We start from the raw sequence: 20,556 nt of genomic DNA on the forward strand, positions 1-20,556 counted from the left end.
ATTTACAATCCAAAAACGTCACATAATTATTTATAACTTCTTTTTTTTTTTTTAATCTATAATGCCTTATGATCTCCTAGCCTCATTCTATGTTTACCAATAATCGGTGATCATCGAATAAGTTTTGCTCATGAGCAAAACTTAATCTGATCATTCAGCATTCAAGATATATGGTTGATCTCATGGCCCTTGATTTGTTATGTATCTTATCTCCTTGTAAGGAATCAGCCAACGCTACCCTCCTTGTCTTTTTCCTCCACCATTTCCAACGGTTTCTGGTTTACAAACGCTGACTCTGTCAAAACGGGTGTAGCCAAATACGTTGGAGTCGCCTCTCCCGCCATTATGACTAAATACTTTTCTTCAAAAACATTTTTATTAGCATCCATTACATATTTGTCGGGTTTCGAATCTCCAGCCTCAAGGTCTAAACCTTCGTTGGTTGCATTCTCAATAATGTCATCAGCAAGATTGAAAGAAGAGCAAGCAAGAAACAAAAGAGCAAAAGCAATGAGACCCAATGTGGCAGCAAGGCCTCCCATTAAGTATGGAACCGGTGAATGCCATATAGACGGTTGGAAAGCCGCCTCCGGTGATGGAGTGGTTGAAGCAGTTGCTTTCATGGTAGTTAATTAATAAGATTAAATTTTAAGTGAAGGTTTGGTGAAAAATATGAGTGGATTTTAGAATTGGTTCCATATATCATGGAATTTATAGACGATAAGTTGCATACAAAATGCCTTTCCAAATATTTGTAATGTATTGCGGAATATAACTATATTTAAATTAAGATATGAATTTTGGAATTTCATTCTGTTTAAAAATCTAATCCATATGGTTAATGGAATATATAGTCGGATTCCTACATGTGAAAAGAAGTGTTTAGTGCGCTACCCTATTCAAATTTCAATAACCATTTTAGCACGCAATAACAAAGAAAAGTTATAGAAGTTGCATATTTGTTTGAAAGATAATGTTTTAAATGCTCATTTTGGTAATTTGCCTAATATTTGAAACAATAGATATATTATGTTGGCATTAGGAATGACAATTAAATATTTAAACCAATAGATATATTACGAAGTCTTTAATCATTTGATCATGATCATGATTATCATTAGATAAACTCATACATGTAGATTTACAAACACATGTTTATAAATTTATATATAAGACTAATGATTGTAAAATAGAAATTTGAGCTTGATTTGTGCAAAAATGGAGTTAGTGTGTGAAAAGGTGTTTGTGTGTGTATGGAGGTTGAAGATGGAGACAGGGAGAGAATAATTAGAGTGAAATAGAATGATTAGGATAAATGTGGGAAAAGGCTTACAATTTTGGGTATGGAGAGGAGTATTTATACACTTGACTAACTTTCACTAATACTTTTTCCATTATTAAAATAATTACATTTTAACACCATTTTAGATTTCTAACATTCTTCCCCTTGGTGTTGAAATGTAATACATGCATGACATCATCTTTAAATACGAATTTGTTGATGAAGGTCTTCGAAGCTTTCTCATTGTCTTCAAGATCTTCCATCAAACTTGACTTTACGTCTTTAATCTTCACACTTACCTTAAAGATGTATCTTTAAGTCTTGAACTTCTCAGAGTATAAGCATAGCGGAACTTCTCAGAGTATAAGCATAGCGGAAACTTGATCTTTTGCCAGTTATCACCTTCAGGACGTTCATCCGGTAATCTGATATTGTCTTGGAAATTTACAGGAGGAAGGTTATGAGGACCAAGTTCATGGCTAGGATTCCAGAGAACCCATGAACCTGTCTCGGTGTGAACAATTCCTTCCTTTGGCTTGGGAGATCTTGCAATGATGAGATCTCTAATCCTTTGACGCATTTCAAGAGTTTCTCTGATACGTCTTATATGATCTGCTCTCTGAGACTTGATGTTTTCATCTTCTTCATTGTCATAATCTTCATCAATTGCACACAGAATGGACAGGCAATAGTTCAAAGTACCATCTGAATATTTGGGAAAATCAGAGGCACGAATGAAGATCTTTCTCTTGAGTCAATTAATGAAGACAAATCCATCCAAGTCTTCAATTGGATCTCCAATCTGATAGGAATCTAGCTCATAACCTCCAGCTCTTTGATTTGGTCTTGTGAGGTTAATGCTGCTAGTTCTTCTCTCCAAACCAATTTGAAAGTCATTGAACTCATAGAATCTGATCAATGCTTGAATATGACTTTTTAATGCTTCATAAGTTTGGAGTTGATCGGGAGTCTTGATAATCAGATAAGCATATTGATTGTAGAGGAAAAGGATATCGGAGATAATCAAATACTGAAAAGATTCTTCTTGCACCATGTAAACATTGCCATCAGCACGTCGAACCTTGAATCGAACAAGTCTCATGTTAGGTGCTCTTTGAGGAACAAATAATTCTAGAACTTTGGTGATTGGAATTTTAAACTGCCGATGCCACCATTCAGATCTCACAGAACTTTCTATATTCATCAACTCCATGTAAGCATTTCTTTGACCTTTATGTCTGAATAAAAAGAATGCTCTCAATCGGTTCAAAGTCATGTTGAGTCTTTCATTAGATGAGCAGTAGATTTGGAAAGCTCTTTCTTCAAGGTATCTTGCTCTACAATCTCTTCAGGTCTCGTGCTCAAATCCAAGATTTGTTCATAATTCTCAGAAAAATAACCCTTGTTGATCCGCCAAATTTTATCTCTTGGGATCCTTGGATGTCTAACTCCTTGTCCAAGTTCAATAGGAGTCTCAAGATTCTATGGGTTTTTGAGATGATACACAATTTCTTCAAATATATCTTTTCCATATTCTTCTTGAGATGTATGTTGAGACTTAGGAATGGCTTCACTTGCCGGAGCATCATCAGGATTATCAGAATCACTTGACTCATCATCAGTAGCATCTCCGGGTAAGAATGGATCAGGATCACTTGACTTGTAAGAACTTGATGTTGTGGAATAGTAGTGTGAAATATGTCTAACAAGCGGAAGTAAGTCATCCGAATCTGATTCAAGAACATGAGATGATGAAGCTTGAGTTTGATGTTGGTTGGTTTGATCTTGAATTACTTCTTGAACAGTTTCTTCTTGACCACTTTGATCTTGTGTCTCATGACCCTCTCTAATATCTCGAATTTTCTCCCCCTCGGGTTGATCATCAGGATCTTGATCATCGCGACTCCTTGAGATATTAGCCAGTCGACATTGTTTGTCAAGTTCTTGGATTCTTTTCTGAAGAGCTTCTTTTTCAGCTTGATTTTCTTGTTGAGTAGCTGAAAATGATATATAAGCAAGTAGAGATTGAAAGATGGATCGTTTGAGAGACGTGAGATGTGGTTCTTCAGATCTCAACTGATGCATGAGTGCAACAATGAGAGTATCGGTTGACAAACCATTGGTGGCAATTCTATTTGGTGAACAATCACTTAAGTATTCATCAGAAGAAGAACTGGAAGAATGATGCGGTGAATTTGGATCGGGGAATGATTGAGATGTTGGTGGTATTGTTGTTGTTGTTGTTGTTGTTGGAATAATAACAGGTGATGGAGTTACTGTTGTTGTTGCAGTTGAGACAACTAGGGGTGTTGGAGTTACTCGGGATGGAGTTGGAGTAACAACAGATGAACCAATACGTAAGGCACCTCCAGTGCGTAATCTCGGTGATGGTGAACTTGTTTGTGAGGGAGAAGTTTTCCGGTGATAATGTTTCTTGAAACAAGTAGCTCACTCCTTTGTCCTTCGACAACACCTTCAACAAACTAAGTAAGTAATCGTTGAGCTTCAGTCGGTAATGGAATATCAGAAACTGACACATCAGTAGTTTCAAGTGATTCTACTGAGTGACCCGAAGACATCATGACTGTCTCAGGATTTCCTGTTTGTTCAAGAGAATCAACAATAGTTGATGATTTGGCTTCACAACCAGAATCTTTTGGGAAATCAACGGAAATAACACCGGTGTCACTTAGATCAACCGTTATGCCTAAGGCACGAAGAGCTGATGCAACAGATTGAGCTCGAAGGAACTCAAATTGTCGCACAGCCAATCTAGCCACTAAGGCGCCTTCGTTCAAAGCTGGCGTGATGTTAGCAATGGAAGGACTTCCAAAAAATCCTCGAGAGGGCACAAGAGCCAATCTCTCTATGTTTGTTCCGGCAGCATCACGTAGATGTGCAAATGGTATCACAATCGGTATCACAAGTGGTGACCTAAGGGTACTAGACTAACGTGCAGAAATGAAGTTCAAGAGAGAGGCAAGTGTCTCTTGTGATTCAACATTCACAGTCTCTGAAGGAGAATGGAATGGAGTACGTGGTTTTTGCCCGAGAAAAAATGAGATGTCAGTCTGTAGAGAGACTTCAGAATGGCTAGTGGGGGTTTGTGCACGCGAGAGTTGGGAGCTCTCGTCTTCTACCCTACGGCGAACCTGGCGTTTATATTTGGTTGAAACTAATTGGAGGCCAACGTTTTCTTTTTGCCTTTCACCTAGCCCTAACCTCTCAACCTCTCGGGTATTTTCAACTCCTCCCTCATTCCCTCCTTGTCCCTCCAGGATATCCATTACATCATCAGCAAACTGATTTGCATCATCAGAATCAGATTCATCATTATTTGTATCAACAACATCTTCTGATTCAGGTTCTTGAAATCTGTCAAACTCGAAGCGAGATTTCTTGAATTTTTTCCGAATGTTAACAGGAACAGATTTCTTTCTGCCTTGTAGATTGAGGAGATCTAGGAAATGATGAAGATGATGGAATCTGTGTTGAAATAGGTTGAGATTGAGGTTGTTCCATGGTTGGTTGTTCTGGTAAAGTGAAATCAGGAAGTGGCGAAGATTGATAAATTGGTGGAGATGATAGTCGTTGAGGTGACGGTGTTCTGGGTGATGGTGATCGTCTTAGATTGGTTGTTTTAAGAGGTGGTGATCGGATTGGCCTTGGAGACCTAGAAACAGAAATTGTCTCCTCAGAAGATGTAGGAGAAAAAAGTTCAGCTGGAGCTTTTCTCTTGAGTTTCTTCGATGAACTCCCCTTCTTCTTCTTTTGATGCACTTTCTTGCTCAACTTTAAAACAAATATTTCTCCCTTCAATTTCCTTCTCTTTAACTTACTGGAACTGGATTCACCCTCACTCTCTTTTCTTTTTCTCTTTGACCCCTCACTTGGTGACCTATGCACAGCTTGGGTAGGAACCGAGAGGCTTTCCAGTCCCAGAGCTGCTCTAATCCAGTCCAGATAAGCTATCTTATCATTATCAGAATCAGGATCCAAATCTAACAAGTATGATGGAATCAGAAATGAATAATCAGCAACTCCAGAATCTCTGACATACTTGTAGTAATGAATGAAGACTTGAGTGTTGTTACAAAGTCTTGGAATGCTTCGATCATTTCTAACTGCACTATAGACCATTTCTGTGAGAAATCTTATAAAAGGAATATACTTCTTGGGAGCCGAGACTTTGCCATTGACCAATATAATCAGTTGGTCCCACAAAAGTTGAGCAATGTCGTAGTGTTTGTTGAAAACAACACCATAGAAGATATAAAGCATTGGCTGAGTCAAGTCATCCATTCCTCTTGTATATGGAGTTAAGCAGTTGATGAGGATGGAATATGCATAATACCATATCTTCGGAGATTCTTTAACTTGAACTCTCTAGTCTTGGTTAAAGGACCATCATAACCAAGTGATATCAAAGCGGCAAACATCTCTTCATTGGACTCGAATGTATCAAAATCAGCATGTCCATTTGAAGTTGCCTCAGGTAGTCTTAATACTCTTCTAAAATCATCAAGATTGAACTCAAACTCATATGATCTATCGCAAGAATTCAATTGATATTGAAAGTAGCCTTGGCGGCGAAGTTCAAGAGATTTAACTTTGGCTTTGGCTCTTGAGCTTGATGGATCTTGAGGTTGAACAAAAGTGATGGATCTCCACATATCAAACAGATAGACTTCAGCTAAGTCTTGATCAACAATAAGAGCATACGTGAGAGGATGATGAAGAAGGATTCTTGGAACTATCGGGAATCCAGGAGCAACAAAAGGATCACTTAGAGCTCTGTTATTTCTCATATTTCTTGTGTTGCCAAGCACAAGAATTTCTTCAGTGGATTCATTTAGGGCAATCTCTTCATCATGTTGGATTTCTTCTTAACGATCCATTATTTTTGATTTTTCTGATTTTAAGACACAAAACAATTTAACGCACACATAAAACAAAGTTTAAACATCAAATAACAAGATTCATACAAGTGATTTATATAAGATACAAAAGAGGTTCACAAAGGCAATCAACTCAGTGTATACTATATAAATAACTTGATATGAGAAAATAAACACAGAAGTTCACAAAGGCGATCAATTCTCTGTATTTTTATATATTTTCATATGTAAATAACTTTGAAGATAAGGTAGAATCATATAAGTACAAAATATTTGAGAATAGTAAGGAAGTACACAAATGCGTTCAATTCCTCGTATTTCAAATATATTGCAATTATATGACAATACAAAGCACTTTGTCACACCACATAAAAAAAAATTAAGAAAATGGTTTTTGGAAAAAAAAGTTTAAGTATGGAAAGCCTGAGATCGTCCTGAGGTTAAACTCAGGTTTTGAAGATAAAATGATTTTACATACAAGTAAAGAAATCTAGGACGATCTTGTTGAGATCGTCCTGAGTTTTAACTCAGTTAAGGAAAATTAAGACGACTTTGAGGAAGATCGTCTTATCATTTGACATGTTGAAAAAGTTTAAGTCTGAAAATGAAAGTGGGACGATCTTGAATAAGATCGTCTTAAAGTTGAATATCTTGAAGAGTTTTGAAGTGAAGGAAAGAAATTTGAGACGATCTTGATAAGATCGTCTTGGAAACAAAGTGATAAACACTTCACTTCTCTTTTTGAAAAATTTCTAACACTTTGAAATATAAAGTGAAATTATGTCAATATTCTGAGAAAAATTGAGCATAACCTCCCCTTGTATTTGAGAGTATTAGATTTTGAGCAAAACCGATTTCTTTAGAGTTCAGTTACCCATCCAATTGATTTTCGAAACAAAACTTCATCCACACAGCGTACAGACCCTTAGACGATCCTGACAAGATCATCTTGGTCTTGGTCTCAGGGGTTTATAAGGAAAACATATGAATGGAACTAAGACGGTCTTCGCAAGATCGTCTTATTTCTAAGTCGTTTTGGAACCAAGACGATATTGGACAAGATCGTCTCAGAACCAACCCAATCTTAAAACTAAAACGATCCTTAACCAGAATCGTCCTATTTCCAATCAGTTAACACATATCACAACCTTTATCACTAAATGATTCTTATTACCATCTAAGCATATCACAAACTCATATTTGAATCATTTCTACCAAAATCTAACTACTCAGAACACATAAATCAACAAAATTAACCAAGAACGATTTGAAGATCGTCCTAGGTCGTCTTCTTCATAATAACAGAGTAGCAGGTTTTTTGAATTTTCAAAAACACATATTTAGGCTTTTAATCAAGTAAAAATCATACGCACATATCCTAAACATGCTTCTAAATCATTCCAATATCACAGAAACATTAACAGAAGCATAGAATTCGAAATAAATTGAAAAAATGAGATCTACATTCAAATTCCAAATCCTACCTGAAGATGTAATCTAATGATAATGATATTGTGGTATGAAATGATCAGCAAGAAAATAGCAACACAACCCTTATTTTTGTTTCAATGACCAGCTAAAAAGATTTGAAGTGATTTTGAGAAAGAGAGACTGTGTGTATGTGTGTGTTTTTACGGGAAAATGGAATGAAAAAGATAAAATAAAATTCTTATCCCTCCTTGTAGTAGAAGAAACCAAATCGGGTCGCGGGTCAACTGTGTATGAACCGAATCAGATATGGTTTTCGGCCGTTTTTGGAAAGAAATGGGTTCACAAACGAAATAAATTGGGCTTAAAGATTTTTGGTTAATGGGTTGAAGTATGGACTTAATACACACACAAGAAATATTGGACAAAAACAAAAAAATTTTAAAAAATTGAATACACATAGAAAAACAAGACAAACAACAACAAAAAAAATTTATTTTTGATTTTTTAAAATTTAGCAATAAGTTTCTCTTCAAATAGTGCAAATACATAAACTCCCCCTAGAATCATGAATTATCATTTTTCTCCCCCTCAAACATTGCATGATATATAAACATATTGCACATAAGCACAACATCAATGTTTGACAAATAATGAATGAAAGAGAAAGAGATGAAGGATTGGTACAACATGCAGAGGCAAGTAAGTGCATTGGTAAAGAGCATTTATTTGAGATTGTTTCTTTGAAAAGAAACTTATTCCAGGATCATGTGTTGAATGTCATCCAAAGTAAGAACACTAAACACAGACCTTTTTTACCTGCAAATCACAATTAAGTTTGTTTTGGTACCCACCTTTGAATGGGTCCTTTTGTGTTAATGGAAACATTCAAGGTATACAAATGAGGTTTTCGAACAAGAGGTTTATTGTTAAAATTCATCACAATCCCATTAGAATCAACAATAAAAGGTTTAAAAATCATAGTAGAAGATTTAGATTTTATTACAGACCATGGTTTAGCTAAATTATTCAAATTTGAATCAAATTTCCTATTAGGAACTTTATTCTTGTAATCATTAGCTATCCAACTTTTTCTAACTGGTGATTTAGTGGACACTTGTGTTTTAGCATAGCTAGTAGATTTTATCAATGATGATTTAGGAATCCACTTATGGTTACTAGCTAAGCTCTTCTCTCCTGTAACAAATAAATTCTTAGAATTAGTTTGAGGAGTTAAAAACACATTTTGATTGTTGGTTTTATTGGAAGATTTGATGTTCTGTTTCTTTGGGGTTCCAACAGTAAACCAACCATACTGATCTCTATATCTAGTTTTACCATTAGATGTATCTTTGATTAGAAAAACTTTGTTAGTCTTAGATACCTTAGGTAAAGAACCAGATTGAGAGATAGCTTTAGGAGCAAAGGTTCTAGAAACAGATGGAGTATCAACCTTGTTCTTTGGGGTAGTAGGAGCTGGTGCATGTTGACCTTTGGGTGAATAAAATGAAGTTGGAGCAATCTTCGAATGAGATTCCTTCTTTGGTGCAACTTTAGGCTTTTTGGGTGACAGTTTTTCAAGTTCTTTTTCAACTTCTGGTGCAAAAACATGATCAGTTTCAAAAAACTTATCAAGTTCTTCAACAGTAAAATCTGGAACTTTTATTTGAACTTCTGGTTTGAAAACAGTTTTGTTTGTCAACTTTTCAATTAATGCTTTTACTTTAGCCTTAAGATCTTTAGGAGTCTCAATCTTGTGCTCTAAGTTCACTTTATTTTGGTCAACAGGGATGGTCACTAGGGTATCAAAAGAAAGTATCTTATTGACAGAAGCAAGATTTTTTGCTTTCAAAGCTTGAACTTTCTCTTCAATCTGGAAGAATGATGATAGCATTGAGGTAGACATATCATGAATCTCTTGAGGAAAAATGCTATCACCCTGCACATCTTTAGAATTCTCACACCTATTGGATGGTGTGGAGTAATCAACAGAATTAAGATCATGCAATATTTGGGTAAAGGTGGTCTGACTTACCTTTGGAGAATGATTTTGAGTTTTCAGATGTTCAATGACATTTTGTTTTAAACCTTCAATTTCTTTTTCCAATATGGTGGTTGGAGTATAAGCTCTTTGTGAAATTGGTTTTGAACAAACTTTTTGAGAATCATTTTCAGGAATTGAAATGTTGTCTATTTCTTCTAACTCATAAATGGATCTTGTATGAGTTTTGTTGTATGTGTCATTTAGAGCAACATAATCAATACCAATCTGATTTGATTTTGGTCTTTCAACATCATCTGACTCAAAGTCACTCTCAGATGGTCTGATGAACTCTTGAATCATGCAAAGTCTCAAAAACTTTTCATCATACAATGGACCAAGGTCTTCTTTTTGGACTTTTTCCAAGTGTGCTGGATTCTCATAACCCAATCCAAGAAGAAATTTTGATCTATCAATCTTTGACTTGTTATAAAAAGCAGTGAAATTCAAAAGAGGATTTTGTTCAATTTTATAGATTTTTTCTTGATAGAACAAAATGTTTGCTTTCAAATCCTCAGCTTGTTTTTGAAGTGTCTCAATTTAAAGTCCTTTGAGAAAACAAGTACTGTTTAAATCAGAAATCTGTCTTTCATGTTTTTCACAATTGGATTTAAAATCTTTCATCTTATTTGTGAGAAACTCAACATCAGCTTGTCTTGCATTTGCTCTTATCCATTCATTGGTTTTCTCAAGTTTTAAAGTCTCAATTCTTAGTCAAATGAGCCTTGGGTGAAACAACTTGAGAACTATGACTTGACAAATGCATTTCTTTCAAAGAATCATAGTTTACTTTGAGAGCTTCATGAGCTATTGAGAGTTCTGAAAAATTTTCATTGATTTTATCCAACTCTTGTTTAGCCATTTTCAAATTGTTTTTCAAAGTCAGATTTTGCTTTGTCAAATCAGCAACAGTTGTTTGGACAAACAAGAAATCATCTTTGTCAATGAATTCTACCTCACTTGTTGTTGATTGTGAAGTGAATTGTCAAGGAACTATTGTTGAATTAACAGATGTCATCAAGCATGTAGGATCTTCAGAATCAGCAAACTTTGTTAATTCATCCCATATCTCTTTAGCACTATGATCATGATTAACAGCAGAGAAAATCTCATCAGTAAGCGATTGATAGATATAGGATCTAGCTTGCTTGTCAGCTTGAATTCTTGCTTTTTGACTATCAGTCAGTTGCTCATTTGTAAGAAGAACTCCATTGGGATGTTTGAATTGAACTGGACCTTCAAGAATTGATTTTCTAATAAAGATACCATTTGGTTTGGTATCAAGAAAATCCATGAATTCTTTTTGCCACTTGGCATAGGAATCTTTATGAAGAATTGGAGGCCTGATGACTGATATCATTGGATCAATGTTAATTGTTGTTATTGAATTGAAAGGACAATGATATGGAAATTGTGTTTGTTGTTTTTGATTTTTAGAAGACAATACGATCTTGTTGAGATTGTTTTAGGAAAAAGGAACTAGAACGGTCTTGAGAAGATCGTTCTAAAGATGTGTTGAAAATATTCTAAGTATGGAAGAAAAAGAGGTAAGACGGTCTTGATGAAGATCGTCTTAGGAAAGGAAGGTAAGACGGTCTTGAGGAGATCGTCTTAGGAAAGTTTTGGGTGAAAAATTTTCTATACTATTTTGGACAGAATAACGAAATGATTTTAGGAATGTTGAGCAAAACCAATCTTAAAGAGATTAGCTACCCAAGGAAGTGTGTGATTCCCAATCACAACAACTTCAAATGTTCAATTCACCACACACAGTTCACACAGAACCACAAAAGCTAGGACGATCTTGAGGAAGATCGTCTTAACAACAATGTCAGAAAAATACTAGGACGATCTTGAAACGAGATCGTCTTAGAGTCAACTTTGGGAAACGATCTTTTGGAGATCGTCTTGGGGTAAAAATGGATTTTCGAAGATCGTCTCGATGAAATTTCTGCAAGAACACTAGAAAAAGACAAAATAGTCGAACAAATCACTAATTTGCTTGTATCTCACTCAATTTTGAGAGTTAGAACTCGATCCAAACACAGAAATGCTCAGATTTCAACTGCGCACAACCCTAGCAACAAAATTATAGCTCAAATCAACTCAAATTGAAAATTCAAAATCTCATCAACTTTCCAAAAATTTTGGATTATGGTCAAAACAATGAATTGGATTCTGAAACTTGACAGGATGATTTTTGAGATGATTTGGAATGTATCTGTGATCAAAAACAGAATAATTGAGTGATAATCGATGGTGAATTGGTGAAAAACAAAGATGGTTTTGGTGATGAACACAAAAAACTGATAATTTGATTGAAATTCTGTGAAATCTGTATGAATTTTCACAAATGATATATCAATAGACTCGTAATCAAATTCCTGATCGAGCGGTAAACAAAATTTAGCTTGAGATTAACTGAATCAAAATCCCACAGAATGTTTGTAGGACGGTCTTGAGAGAAAATTGAGATTTTAATGAATTTAGCACAAAATTGAGCAATGGATCTTCAACAGATTGTTGTTTTGCTCTGATACCACTTGTAAAATAGAAATCTGAGCTTGATTTGTGCAAAAATGGAGTTAGTGTGTGAAAAGGTGTTTGTGTGTGTATGGAGGTTGAAGATGGAGACGGAGAAAGAATAAGTAGAGTGAAATGGAATGATTAGGATAAATGTGGGAAAAGGCTTACAATTTTGGGTATGTAGAGGAGTATTTATACACTTGACTAACTTTCACTAATACTCCTTCCATTATTAAAATAATTACATTTTAACACCATTTTAGATTTCTAACAATGATCCAGACATTAAAACCAACTAATCAAGATGGCTTTTATGATTTAACGTTACCAAATATTATGTACAACAACTTTCAGTTAAAATAAATTGATTTTTATTAGTTAATTTTAACAGTTGTTTTGTATATATTTGATGTTAAAATAACTTAGTTATACGTTAAAACCAATGTACTTTTATTCAAGAAATTCTCGTTACTGATACAAGCATGGTACCTGCGTAGTGCGGCGACAGTAGTGGGCACGACGGTCTAGTATTGTCGGTGACGGTATTATTTCTGGTGATGGCGGTGTCAAGTCTCAAATCGTGTAGGTTGATGTAAAGGTGATAATGGAATATTTAAAAAGATAAGGGCTTAAAGTGTTAATTACTAAAATAAATGTCAAGGGCAATTCTACTAATTAATAAACAGGAATTACTAAAAATAAAAAAGGGCCTTTTGCTTTATAAAATAGTAGAGGTACCCAAAATATCGACGCCTACATAATATTCAAGTAATTCTCGATACTTATCACATGGTTTTTTTTAAAAAAATTTAGAGTTTTCAACATAATTTGCCAATGTGGTTTACTCAAATAGTCACGTTTCGTTTCTGTGCTTAAAAACGTCATAAATCGTCTTTTATAGGAAGAAAAACTTCATGTTTCACCTTTGGCTTGTTGACAATAACCGACCTCCATTAACACTCACACATCCCTCCCACGTGAGGATATTTCGGGACTTTATGTTTTTATTTTTGCTTCTTTCTTCTTCATCCTTTTTTTTCCATTATAATTATAGAATCTCATATCATCAAATTTTTCTATATATCACCACTAGTTTATAAAATTTATACCAAAGAAAATGATAGAAATATAACGGCTTGTAAGGAGAGAACAATGTGATTAATTTTCTAAGAACTTTTTTTTATATACTATGGAGTAAAAATCCCAACAACCTTTTGTGGTTATGGTTTGCTAAACACGTCAATGGTGGTGATGGCAAGATCTTGATGACGGTCGGATAACTCCAGGCTCCGGCATGGAAGTAGTCAAGCGAGTCCGCATTGACTGTACCTCATTACTCTTGGTGAAATAATGAAATTGATAGGTACTCAAGAAGATAACAGGATGGTTTAAGATGTCTCAAAAAGTCGTAGAGGAGAGGTGAATACAACTTTTAAGCTTGATACAACTCTAAAATACATTTTAATGCAGAATATAAATTATCTTAAAGTATTTGTTCATGTTCAACTTGAGATAATGTATTAATGAAATAGTAAAGATAAATAACAGAATATAATGACAGTCAAGTAAAGTGCAGTTCAAGAACAAAGTGTGAGCTTAATTCAACTAGATCTTTTATTGATGAATAAAAAGAATTACAAGTAGTTGTGGTACATATTATCCTACAAATCTAACTACTTGGTTGAATAGCAAGTTACAACTTTGTATATTAACTCTACGTAAGCTGAGTGCAACACGGATCCAAGCTGATATCTTTAATCATTGTGAGAGTTAATATAATATGGATGCACACATTCTTGAAACTCTAAGGTTGATTTATATAGGTATCAACCATGTCATGGATGTCGTCCACTATTTTCCACGCATCTTGATTTATCGGCCTATGCATGATCGGTACTTGTTGAAAGTGACATTGTCCTTTTTGTTCCCCATATCCTTACCAAGGTTGATCGTGCAATCACATGTATAATGGACACCTCACAAAATGTTTACCATCACCAACTGGTACTTTATAATGTCCTTTCTAATGCTTATCCAGATGGGTGACATATATACAAAGTTAAATAACAACACTAGAGCACTTACAGTACTCCAGGATGAACTTATACCTTCCAAGCTGAGTGCAAGAACCAAGCTGATTTTCACCAATTAGCTTGGCCTTCTATCCTTATTCTTTATCTTCGATTCATACCAATTGATTATACTTCATTTGATGCGGCTTGAATGATACCATATTCCAGTGAAGATGTTCAGGTTGACTCAGCTTGGATCAATCCAAGCTGACTCAGCTCTAGAACCAAAGACATAAATATTTCTTGAACTGTTTGTCATCTTCAAATATCTTTATGTATGAGCAGCTTGACTCCAACAGAAATCCGTACCACCACACTATTTCAATTGATCCATCCTCAAGTGCTACCACCGCAACCCAAAACTCGACCACCACCAGTGCATACTACCGCCGCTGTCATTGATTACCTTCTGCCTTTGAAACTGCCACCACGTATAATCCAGATCTATAGACTAACCGGCTTTCTAGTCACTTTCCCTAGCCAGCCGCTCGATTTTCCAACCAAAACCTTCTGGCCACTGGCTTGGTTTTCCGTCCAATAGTTTAAATTTCCGGCCTCTGGTTCAGTGTATTCTGACCAATGGTTTTAGAAATTTTCAGATTTCTTTTTGTATGAGTGTAATAGAATGTGTGTATATGTATATTGATTCCTTGATATATGTGAGTGTATATATATATATATATTCAAATACAAGTATGTATGTATTTAAGAAAGAGAAAAAAGAGAGCTTGTGTATGTATAGAGGTGAATCGAGACAAAAAGGCATAGAAAAAAGACAGGAATAACCTTCACGTTTGAGGCACATGGGGTGTTGATGGAGATGGGTTGATGGTCAACCAGTCAAAAGATAAAACATGAAGCTTTTCTTTCTATAAAAAACGGTCCATGACATTTTTTTAAGTACGGGATGAAACATAACTATTTGAGTAAAGTAGCACAAGGACGATATATGTCGAAAACTCTATATTTAATTAAAATGAGATCCATTCTATGACTATCTTTCGATTACCAATTAATCTTCATTAATTAAGCGGATAATCAAATACTGTATCTCTAACAGAAATGTATAATATATACTTTTTTAATATCCTTCAAAAATTTGTGTACAAAGTAGACAATGTCATATTATCGTCCATCTACTAAATTCGTCACCAAATTGATTTACCAAAACTCAAGCTTGTAGCTGATCATCACTTCCTTGTTTTTCTTTCTTCATTTTCTCAAATTCCGAGGCTACCGATTCCTCCAACGAGTTACCCCGACAACTACAACTGCAAAACGATATTGGTCTACTTGAAACGGGTGTTGCTAAAAACGTTGGATTTGCTTGTCCTGCCATGATTACTAAATAATTCTCTTCAAATACACGAGATAAATCTTTTTCAATATAGTTGGGTTTAAACCCTCCAGCTTCAAGGTCTTGTTCACCTTCGGCATCATTATCGTGGTCACGGGAATGTTTGGAGTAGGAGCAAGCCAGGACTACAAGTGCAAAAGCAATGAGACTTAGCACGGCAGCAAGGCCACCGAAGAGGTATGGCACCGGTGAGTGCCATGGTGATTGGTGAACAATCACAGGTGATGTAGGGGCCATTAGAGAAGGTGATTGTAGAGTCATTGAAAGTTGTTTCTTAATTAGTGAGCAAATTTGAGAGAAATTAGTAAAGTTAATTAGTTTATGGAGATAAGTGGAATGAAGAGTTGTTGAGTGAGGGGGGTATTTTATAGAGAACAAGAATGGATATTTGATTTAATTGTATCTAAGAAATGAAGAATATAATTTTGTGAAAAGTAAATACTGTTCTCAAGTTCAAATTATTCCGATTTAAATTGGTTTTCTTTTCCCCTCGTATTTGGTGGTTTTGGTGTCTGGATGCTATTCATTGCACCAATTGTCGTTTGTGGGCATAAAAAAATTGTTTTTCATATTAGGAAGTCTTTGTCAATGAGGTGGGCGTGAAGGGTTTCTCTAGTATTTAAATGGTTTCTTTAGAACGGTAGTGGAATTTTTACGGCCAGTCATGGCCTCGGATTGACTGTGCTGGTAACGTGGTCGATCTCTATCGGACAATGAATAACTAATGTCGATAAGTTTAATCACCACTGCTGTTAAAAAAAAAAAAAAAAAAAAAAAAAAGCCTTTCACAGTTATTAGGTTACTTTGGCCGGATAACCAACATTAATCTTGTTGGCGGTAAAAAAAAATGACAAAAGTGTATTACGGCTCATTCATTTAGTTCCTTTCTTTCGTTTGATTATTTGTCTTTAAAATCTTAATATAATTATTACATAATTAATTTATCTTTTTAATGACTCCATTTTTTCTAAATTTTATATTTCATATAACTGTTGAATTTTATAAATGAAGTCAAAGATTAAAGTTAATAGAAGAATTTGGCATGATAATATTAATAATTGAGTTACAAATCAAGACATAATCTATTTCTACGTGTGAGAATTTGGCATGCTAATGTGGATTAATAATTGAGTTACAAATCAAGAAATAGTCTATTTCTAAGTGTGAGATACTGAGATAAACAAATTTGACAAATTAATATTTGCTTCTTACGCTCTTAAAGTCAATCATAGAAAGTGATATATTATTTGTAAGTAGAAAAGAAGGGGTACAAGAACATGAAAATAAGCAATCCGCACGAGTACAGAAGTATAAGTAATATTTGAGTGTTGTTATTATATATATGTTGAGACGTTAATTTTGTTGTGGTTCTTGCTTTTTTCAGGTCGTTTACTATGATTTATTTTCAACGAAACTTGTGTGGTATGGTTCAAATTAAAGTATCATGAAGTGACAACCAATCATTTAGTCAATGCCGTCTCCGAGAATGACATAAAACTTTTAAGCCCGGCTCAAGATTTGAAAATGTATTCAATAACATAAAACATAATATTACGACAATAAATATTTTCAATAAATAAAAAAAAGTATGAAGTTGATAAAATTTAAACATGAAATTAAAATAAAAAGTAATATATAATAAGCATATAAAGACTTTTAAAACAATCCATGATATATAAATTTGGAGTGTTTATTAGTTTGTTAGATGATATAATATTAATCAGTATATTCAATATTGTTCTAAAATATTGTTCTAAAGTTGGTTAAGTTATATTGTTTGGGGGCTAGATAGTAACTGGGCATAAGTATATGGGTTGTCATAGGTCATTGATACAAATAGTTAGGAAAAAAATATATGTAGTCTTCTTCTTCGTTAAAGATACCTGTAATTTTGAACTAACCTTCATCAAAACTTCAACTTCACCTAGAAGTATTTTTCTTTCAAAAATTTCTGATGGGCCCTTAAAGGGAGTGGGTCCGGCTCGAGTGCCCCCCTTACACCCCCTTAGAGCCGGCCCTGCATTTAGTCATTGTTAATGGTGTTTTTTTTCTTCCGCCTCGGGTTTTCGTCCAATCACCACCACTCAATTCCACTTTGGGGCCAAGCCCTTGACTTTCTATTAGATTAGTTTAGTCAAGGGCGCTGTGAACTGTAACAAAACACCCAAGTTATTTGCTATAGGGTTCATATTTTTGTTCACATCCCGTGATACAACTTTTTATTTCCAATCCTTTAAAAAACTTAGTAGTAAAATTTTGAGAGTAGTAATAAATTTTTATGATATAACCATCTGTCCCAATGTGTCCCCCCCCCCCCCCCCCGGGTGTAATTGAGCCGACACAGTGCCAAGCTCGACTCGATTGTAAAAATCGAAACTCGACTCGAGCTCGCCTTATGTGACGACACTTTCAAGCTCGAGCTCGCCTTATGTGACGATACTTTCGAGCTCGACTTTGCTCGACTCGATTAAGAATTAATTTAAGTTTCAAATCAAACTAGGCCTATAAGCTCGACAATTTCAAGCTCGAGTCGATTAAGTTCGGTTCGATAGAAAAGTAATTATGTAAAAATATATAATATTCAAGGATAAAATTATAAATAAGCATAAGCTCGGTTAAGCTCATGAGCTTTTCGAGTAAGATATATTGAGGCTCGAGCTCGATTCGACAGTCTACTCGAGTAGTTTGAGCTCGACCTCAGCTCAACTAAGATCGAGTTGATTTCGAGTAATTTGCGAGTCGATTTCAGGTAGCTCGCGAACTGTATCGTCTCGTTTACACCCCTACCCCCCCTATAAAGCGATTTGGCGAGAATACCACTCAGGTTTAAATCCCTGCAAAAACACATTCAATCAGTCAAGGTTTTTAGGGTTTCACCACCAGACATCGTTACAGGGTCGTTAGCTTTAAAGAAAAAATTCTTATATAACATAACATACTTATCAATCAATCATTATCTCTTAGTGGTTGACGACCATAGCTACATACACTGCATTTTTATTTGATACAAATCTTATATAATTTGACACTAATTTATTGATAAAAAAATATTACTCCTTCTGTCCCATTTTAATTGTCCTAGTTTGACTTTTAAAGTCTTTTTCCTTACTGTTTGACTGTAAATATTTTCTTATGTATTATATAATAGTTGATGAAATTTATATCATTGAAAATTACATTACAAACACAATACGTTCATATATTTTATATCAAGTATTATATAATGCAACCAAAAATAATTAATGTCAAACTTTTAAGAAAAAAACTTTGAAAGTCAAACTAAGATATTTAAAGTGGGACGGGGGAAGTATATAATTTGACATTAATTGATACAAATATTATAGTTGATACATACATAGCTATTTGTATGTGTTGGTGGGACTAAGGATTCAAAGTTTAAAAGCGATCTGAAATCAATAAATGTATATATACAACTATCTATATCTAATGTTGAATTGTATTATAGATTTAATTTAGACATTAAGTTACAGTTTCATATTTGCTCTCAGAAAAAATTATTGTTATCGAAGATGGTGCCAGAATTTATATATATAAACATAATTATATAACTTTTTTCTATGATCGACATATATATACAGACATATCTAGAATATTTTTATAAGAAAATGGACCCATACACCTATATCATAATCTCGTCGGGTAGATATGATTGAAATACGCAAATGATGCACTCATGCACCCATTAATGAGATGGTGCCAATAATGGCAATTATGATGAGCACTACTAATGAGACACACAAGCAACTGATATCCCTATTGGCAACAGTCTAGCTAACTTAATCTTATTCAAAACTTTTCTTTCGATTGATTTTTTGCGTATTATATTTACGGAGAAATGAATTCAAATGTTAAATTGAATATAAAAAATTAAAATCCTGTCTATGCAACTTTGTATTTCCTATAGTTTAACTAACAAAGGAGTAAAGTATATCTCCTACACAAAGGACAGAGCCCTCACTCAATCTACTACTATCACAGTATCACCAACAAAACTTAAATCTGATGATGAGTAATGAAGCTTTTTATTTAAAAAAATATAAAATAATAAAATTTTGTCTAATAATATTAAACTTGGCATACTTAATTACTTATACGTGATTATAGTTCCTTTCTTTCCCCTTCTCCACCATAATTTCTATGTTGGAAATAGACGATCCCTCCTTAGAATTTCCACTAGACAACAACTCTTTGCTCGAAATGGGTGTTGCCAAAAACGTTGGTGCCGCTTGTCCTGCCATGATTACTAGATACTTCTCTTCCAAATATGTTGGAAACTTCTTGTTGTGATTGTTGAGTTTGGAATTTCCAGCTTCAAGGTTTACCTGTCGACCGTTAGACGCGTTCTCGATGTCATCAGCAAAATTGAAGTATGAGCAAGCTAGTATCAAGAGAGCAAAAGCAATGAGACCAAGTATTGCAGCTAGGCCTCCCAAAAAGTATGGCATCGGTGAGTGCCACGGCGAAAGAGACGTTGAAGCAGTTCCTTTCATGAGGATTTGGATTAGATTACAAGTGAATATTTGGTGTTAATTTGGGATGTTTAGTGGATTTAGAATTGGTTCTTTGTAATGGAATATATAGACGTTAATTCGAACTTATGTGTTTTTTTTATAAATATAAAAATGTACTAATGAATTACACTCTTTATATAGTTGGAATTATATTCCTTTTTAACATCTAATCAGGATGGTTAATGGAATATGTAGTCGGATTGCAAATCAAAAAAGAGGTATCTAGTGCGCTTCTCTGTTTAAAAAAGTTTAATAACCATTTTAGAGCACATTGTACATTTGGAATATGAATGGATTTCCATGATGGTACCATATAAATATCAAAGAGTACAAAACAAATATAACTTTATTAATTTAACTAAATTTCTTAATGATCATTATTAAAATGTCATGCATAATATACGTGCTTAGTTGCGGGCT

General features: G+C 34.4%; 3 protein-coding genes across 3 annotated transcripts; all 3 read right to left on the reverse strand.

Moving 5' to 3' along the window:
* On the reverse strand, nt 1-623 carry LOC122591460 (protein GLUTAMINE DUMPER 3-like). The gene has a single exon (XM_043763728.1). The coding sequence runs from the start codon at nt 621-623 to the stop codon at nt 225-227; it is 399 nt and encodes a 132-aa protein (XP_043619663.1). The 3' UTR covers nt 1-224.
* Nucleotides 624-15,314: 14,691 nt separating this feature from the next.
* On the reverse strand, nt 15,315-15,947 carry LOC122594337 (protein GLUTAMINE DUMPER 5-like). Its single transcript, XM_043766811.1, has one exon. The coding sequence runs from the start codon at nt 15,863-15,865 to the stop codon at nt 15,419-15,421; it is 447 nt and encodes a 148-aa protein (XP_043622746.1). The 5' UTR covers nt 15,866-15,947; the 3' UTR covers nt 15,315-15,418.
* Nucleotides 15,948-19,514: 3,567 nt separating this feature from the next.
* Nucleotides 19,515-20,214, reverse strand: LOC122594461 (protein GLUTAMINE DUMPER 3-like). The gene has a single exon (XM_043766912.1). The coding sequence runs from the start codon at nt 20,113-20,115 to the stop codon at nt 19,714-19,716; it is 402 nt and encodes a 133-aa protein (XP_043622847.1). The 5' UTR covers nt 20,116-20,214; the 3' UTR covers nt 19,515-19,713.
* Between the last annotated feature and the right edge of the window lie 342 nt (nt 20,215-20,556).

This window comes from Erigeron canadensis, chromosome 3, assembly GCF_010389155.1.
Source record: "Erigeron canadensis isolate Cc75 chromosome 3, C_canadensis_v1, whole genome shotgun sequence".
Classification (NCBI taxonomy): domain Eukaryota; kingdom Viridiplantae; phylum Streptophyta; class Magnoliopsida; order Asterales; family Asteraceae; genus Erigeron; species Erigeron canadensis.

Bases quoted from the DNA above. Each gene is read 5' to 3' on its own strand.
- LOC122591460 (XM_043763728.1), bottom strand. From the start codon at position 623: ATGAAAGCAACTGCTTCAACCACTCCATCACCGGAGGCGGCTTTCCAA.
- LOC122594337 (XM_043766811.1), bottom strand. From the start codon at position 15,865: ATGACTCTACAATCACCTTCTCTAATGGCCCCTACATCACCTGTGATT.
- LOC122594461 (XM_043766912.1), bottom strand. From the start codon at position 20,115: ATGAAAGGAACTGCTTCAACGTCTCTTTCGCCGTGGCACTCACCGATG.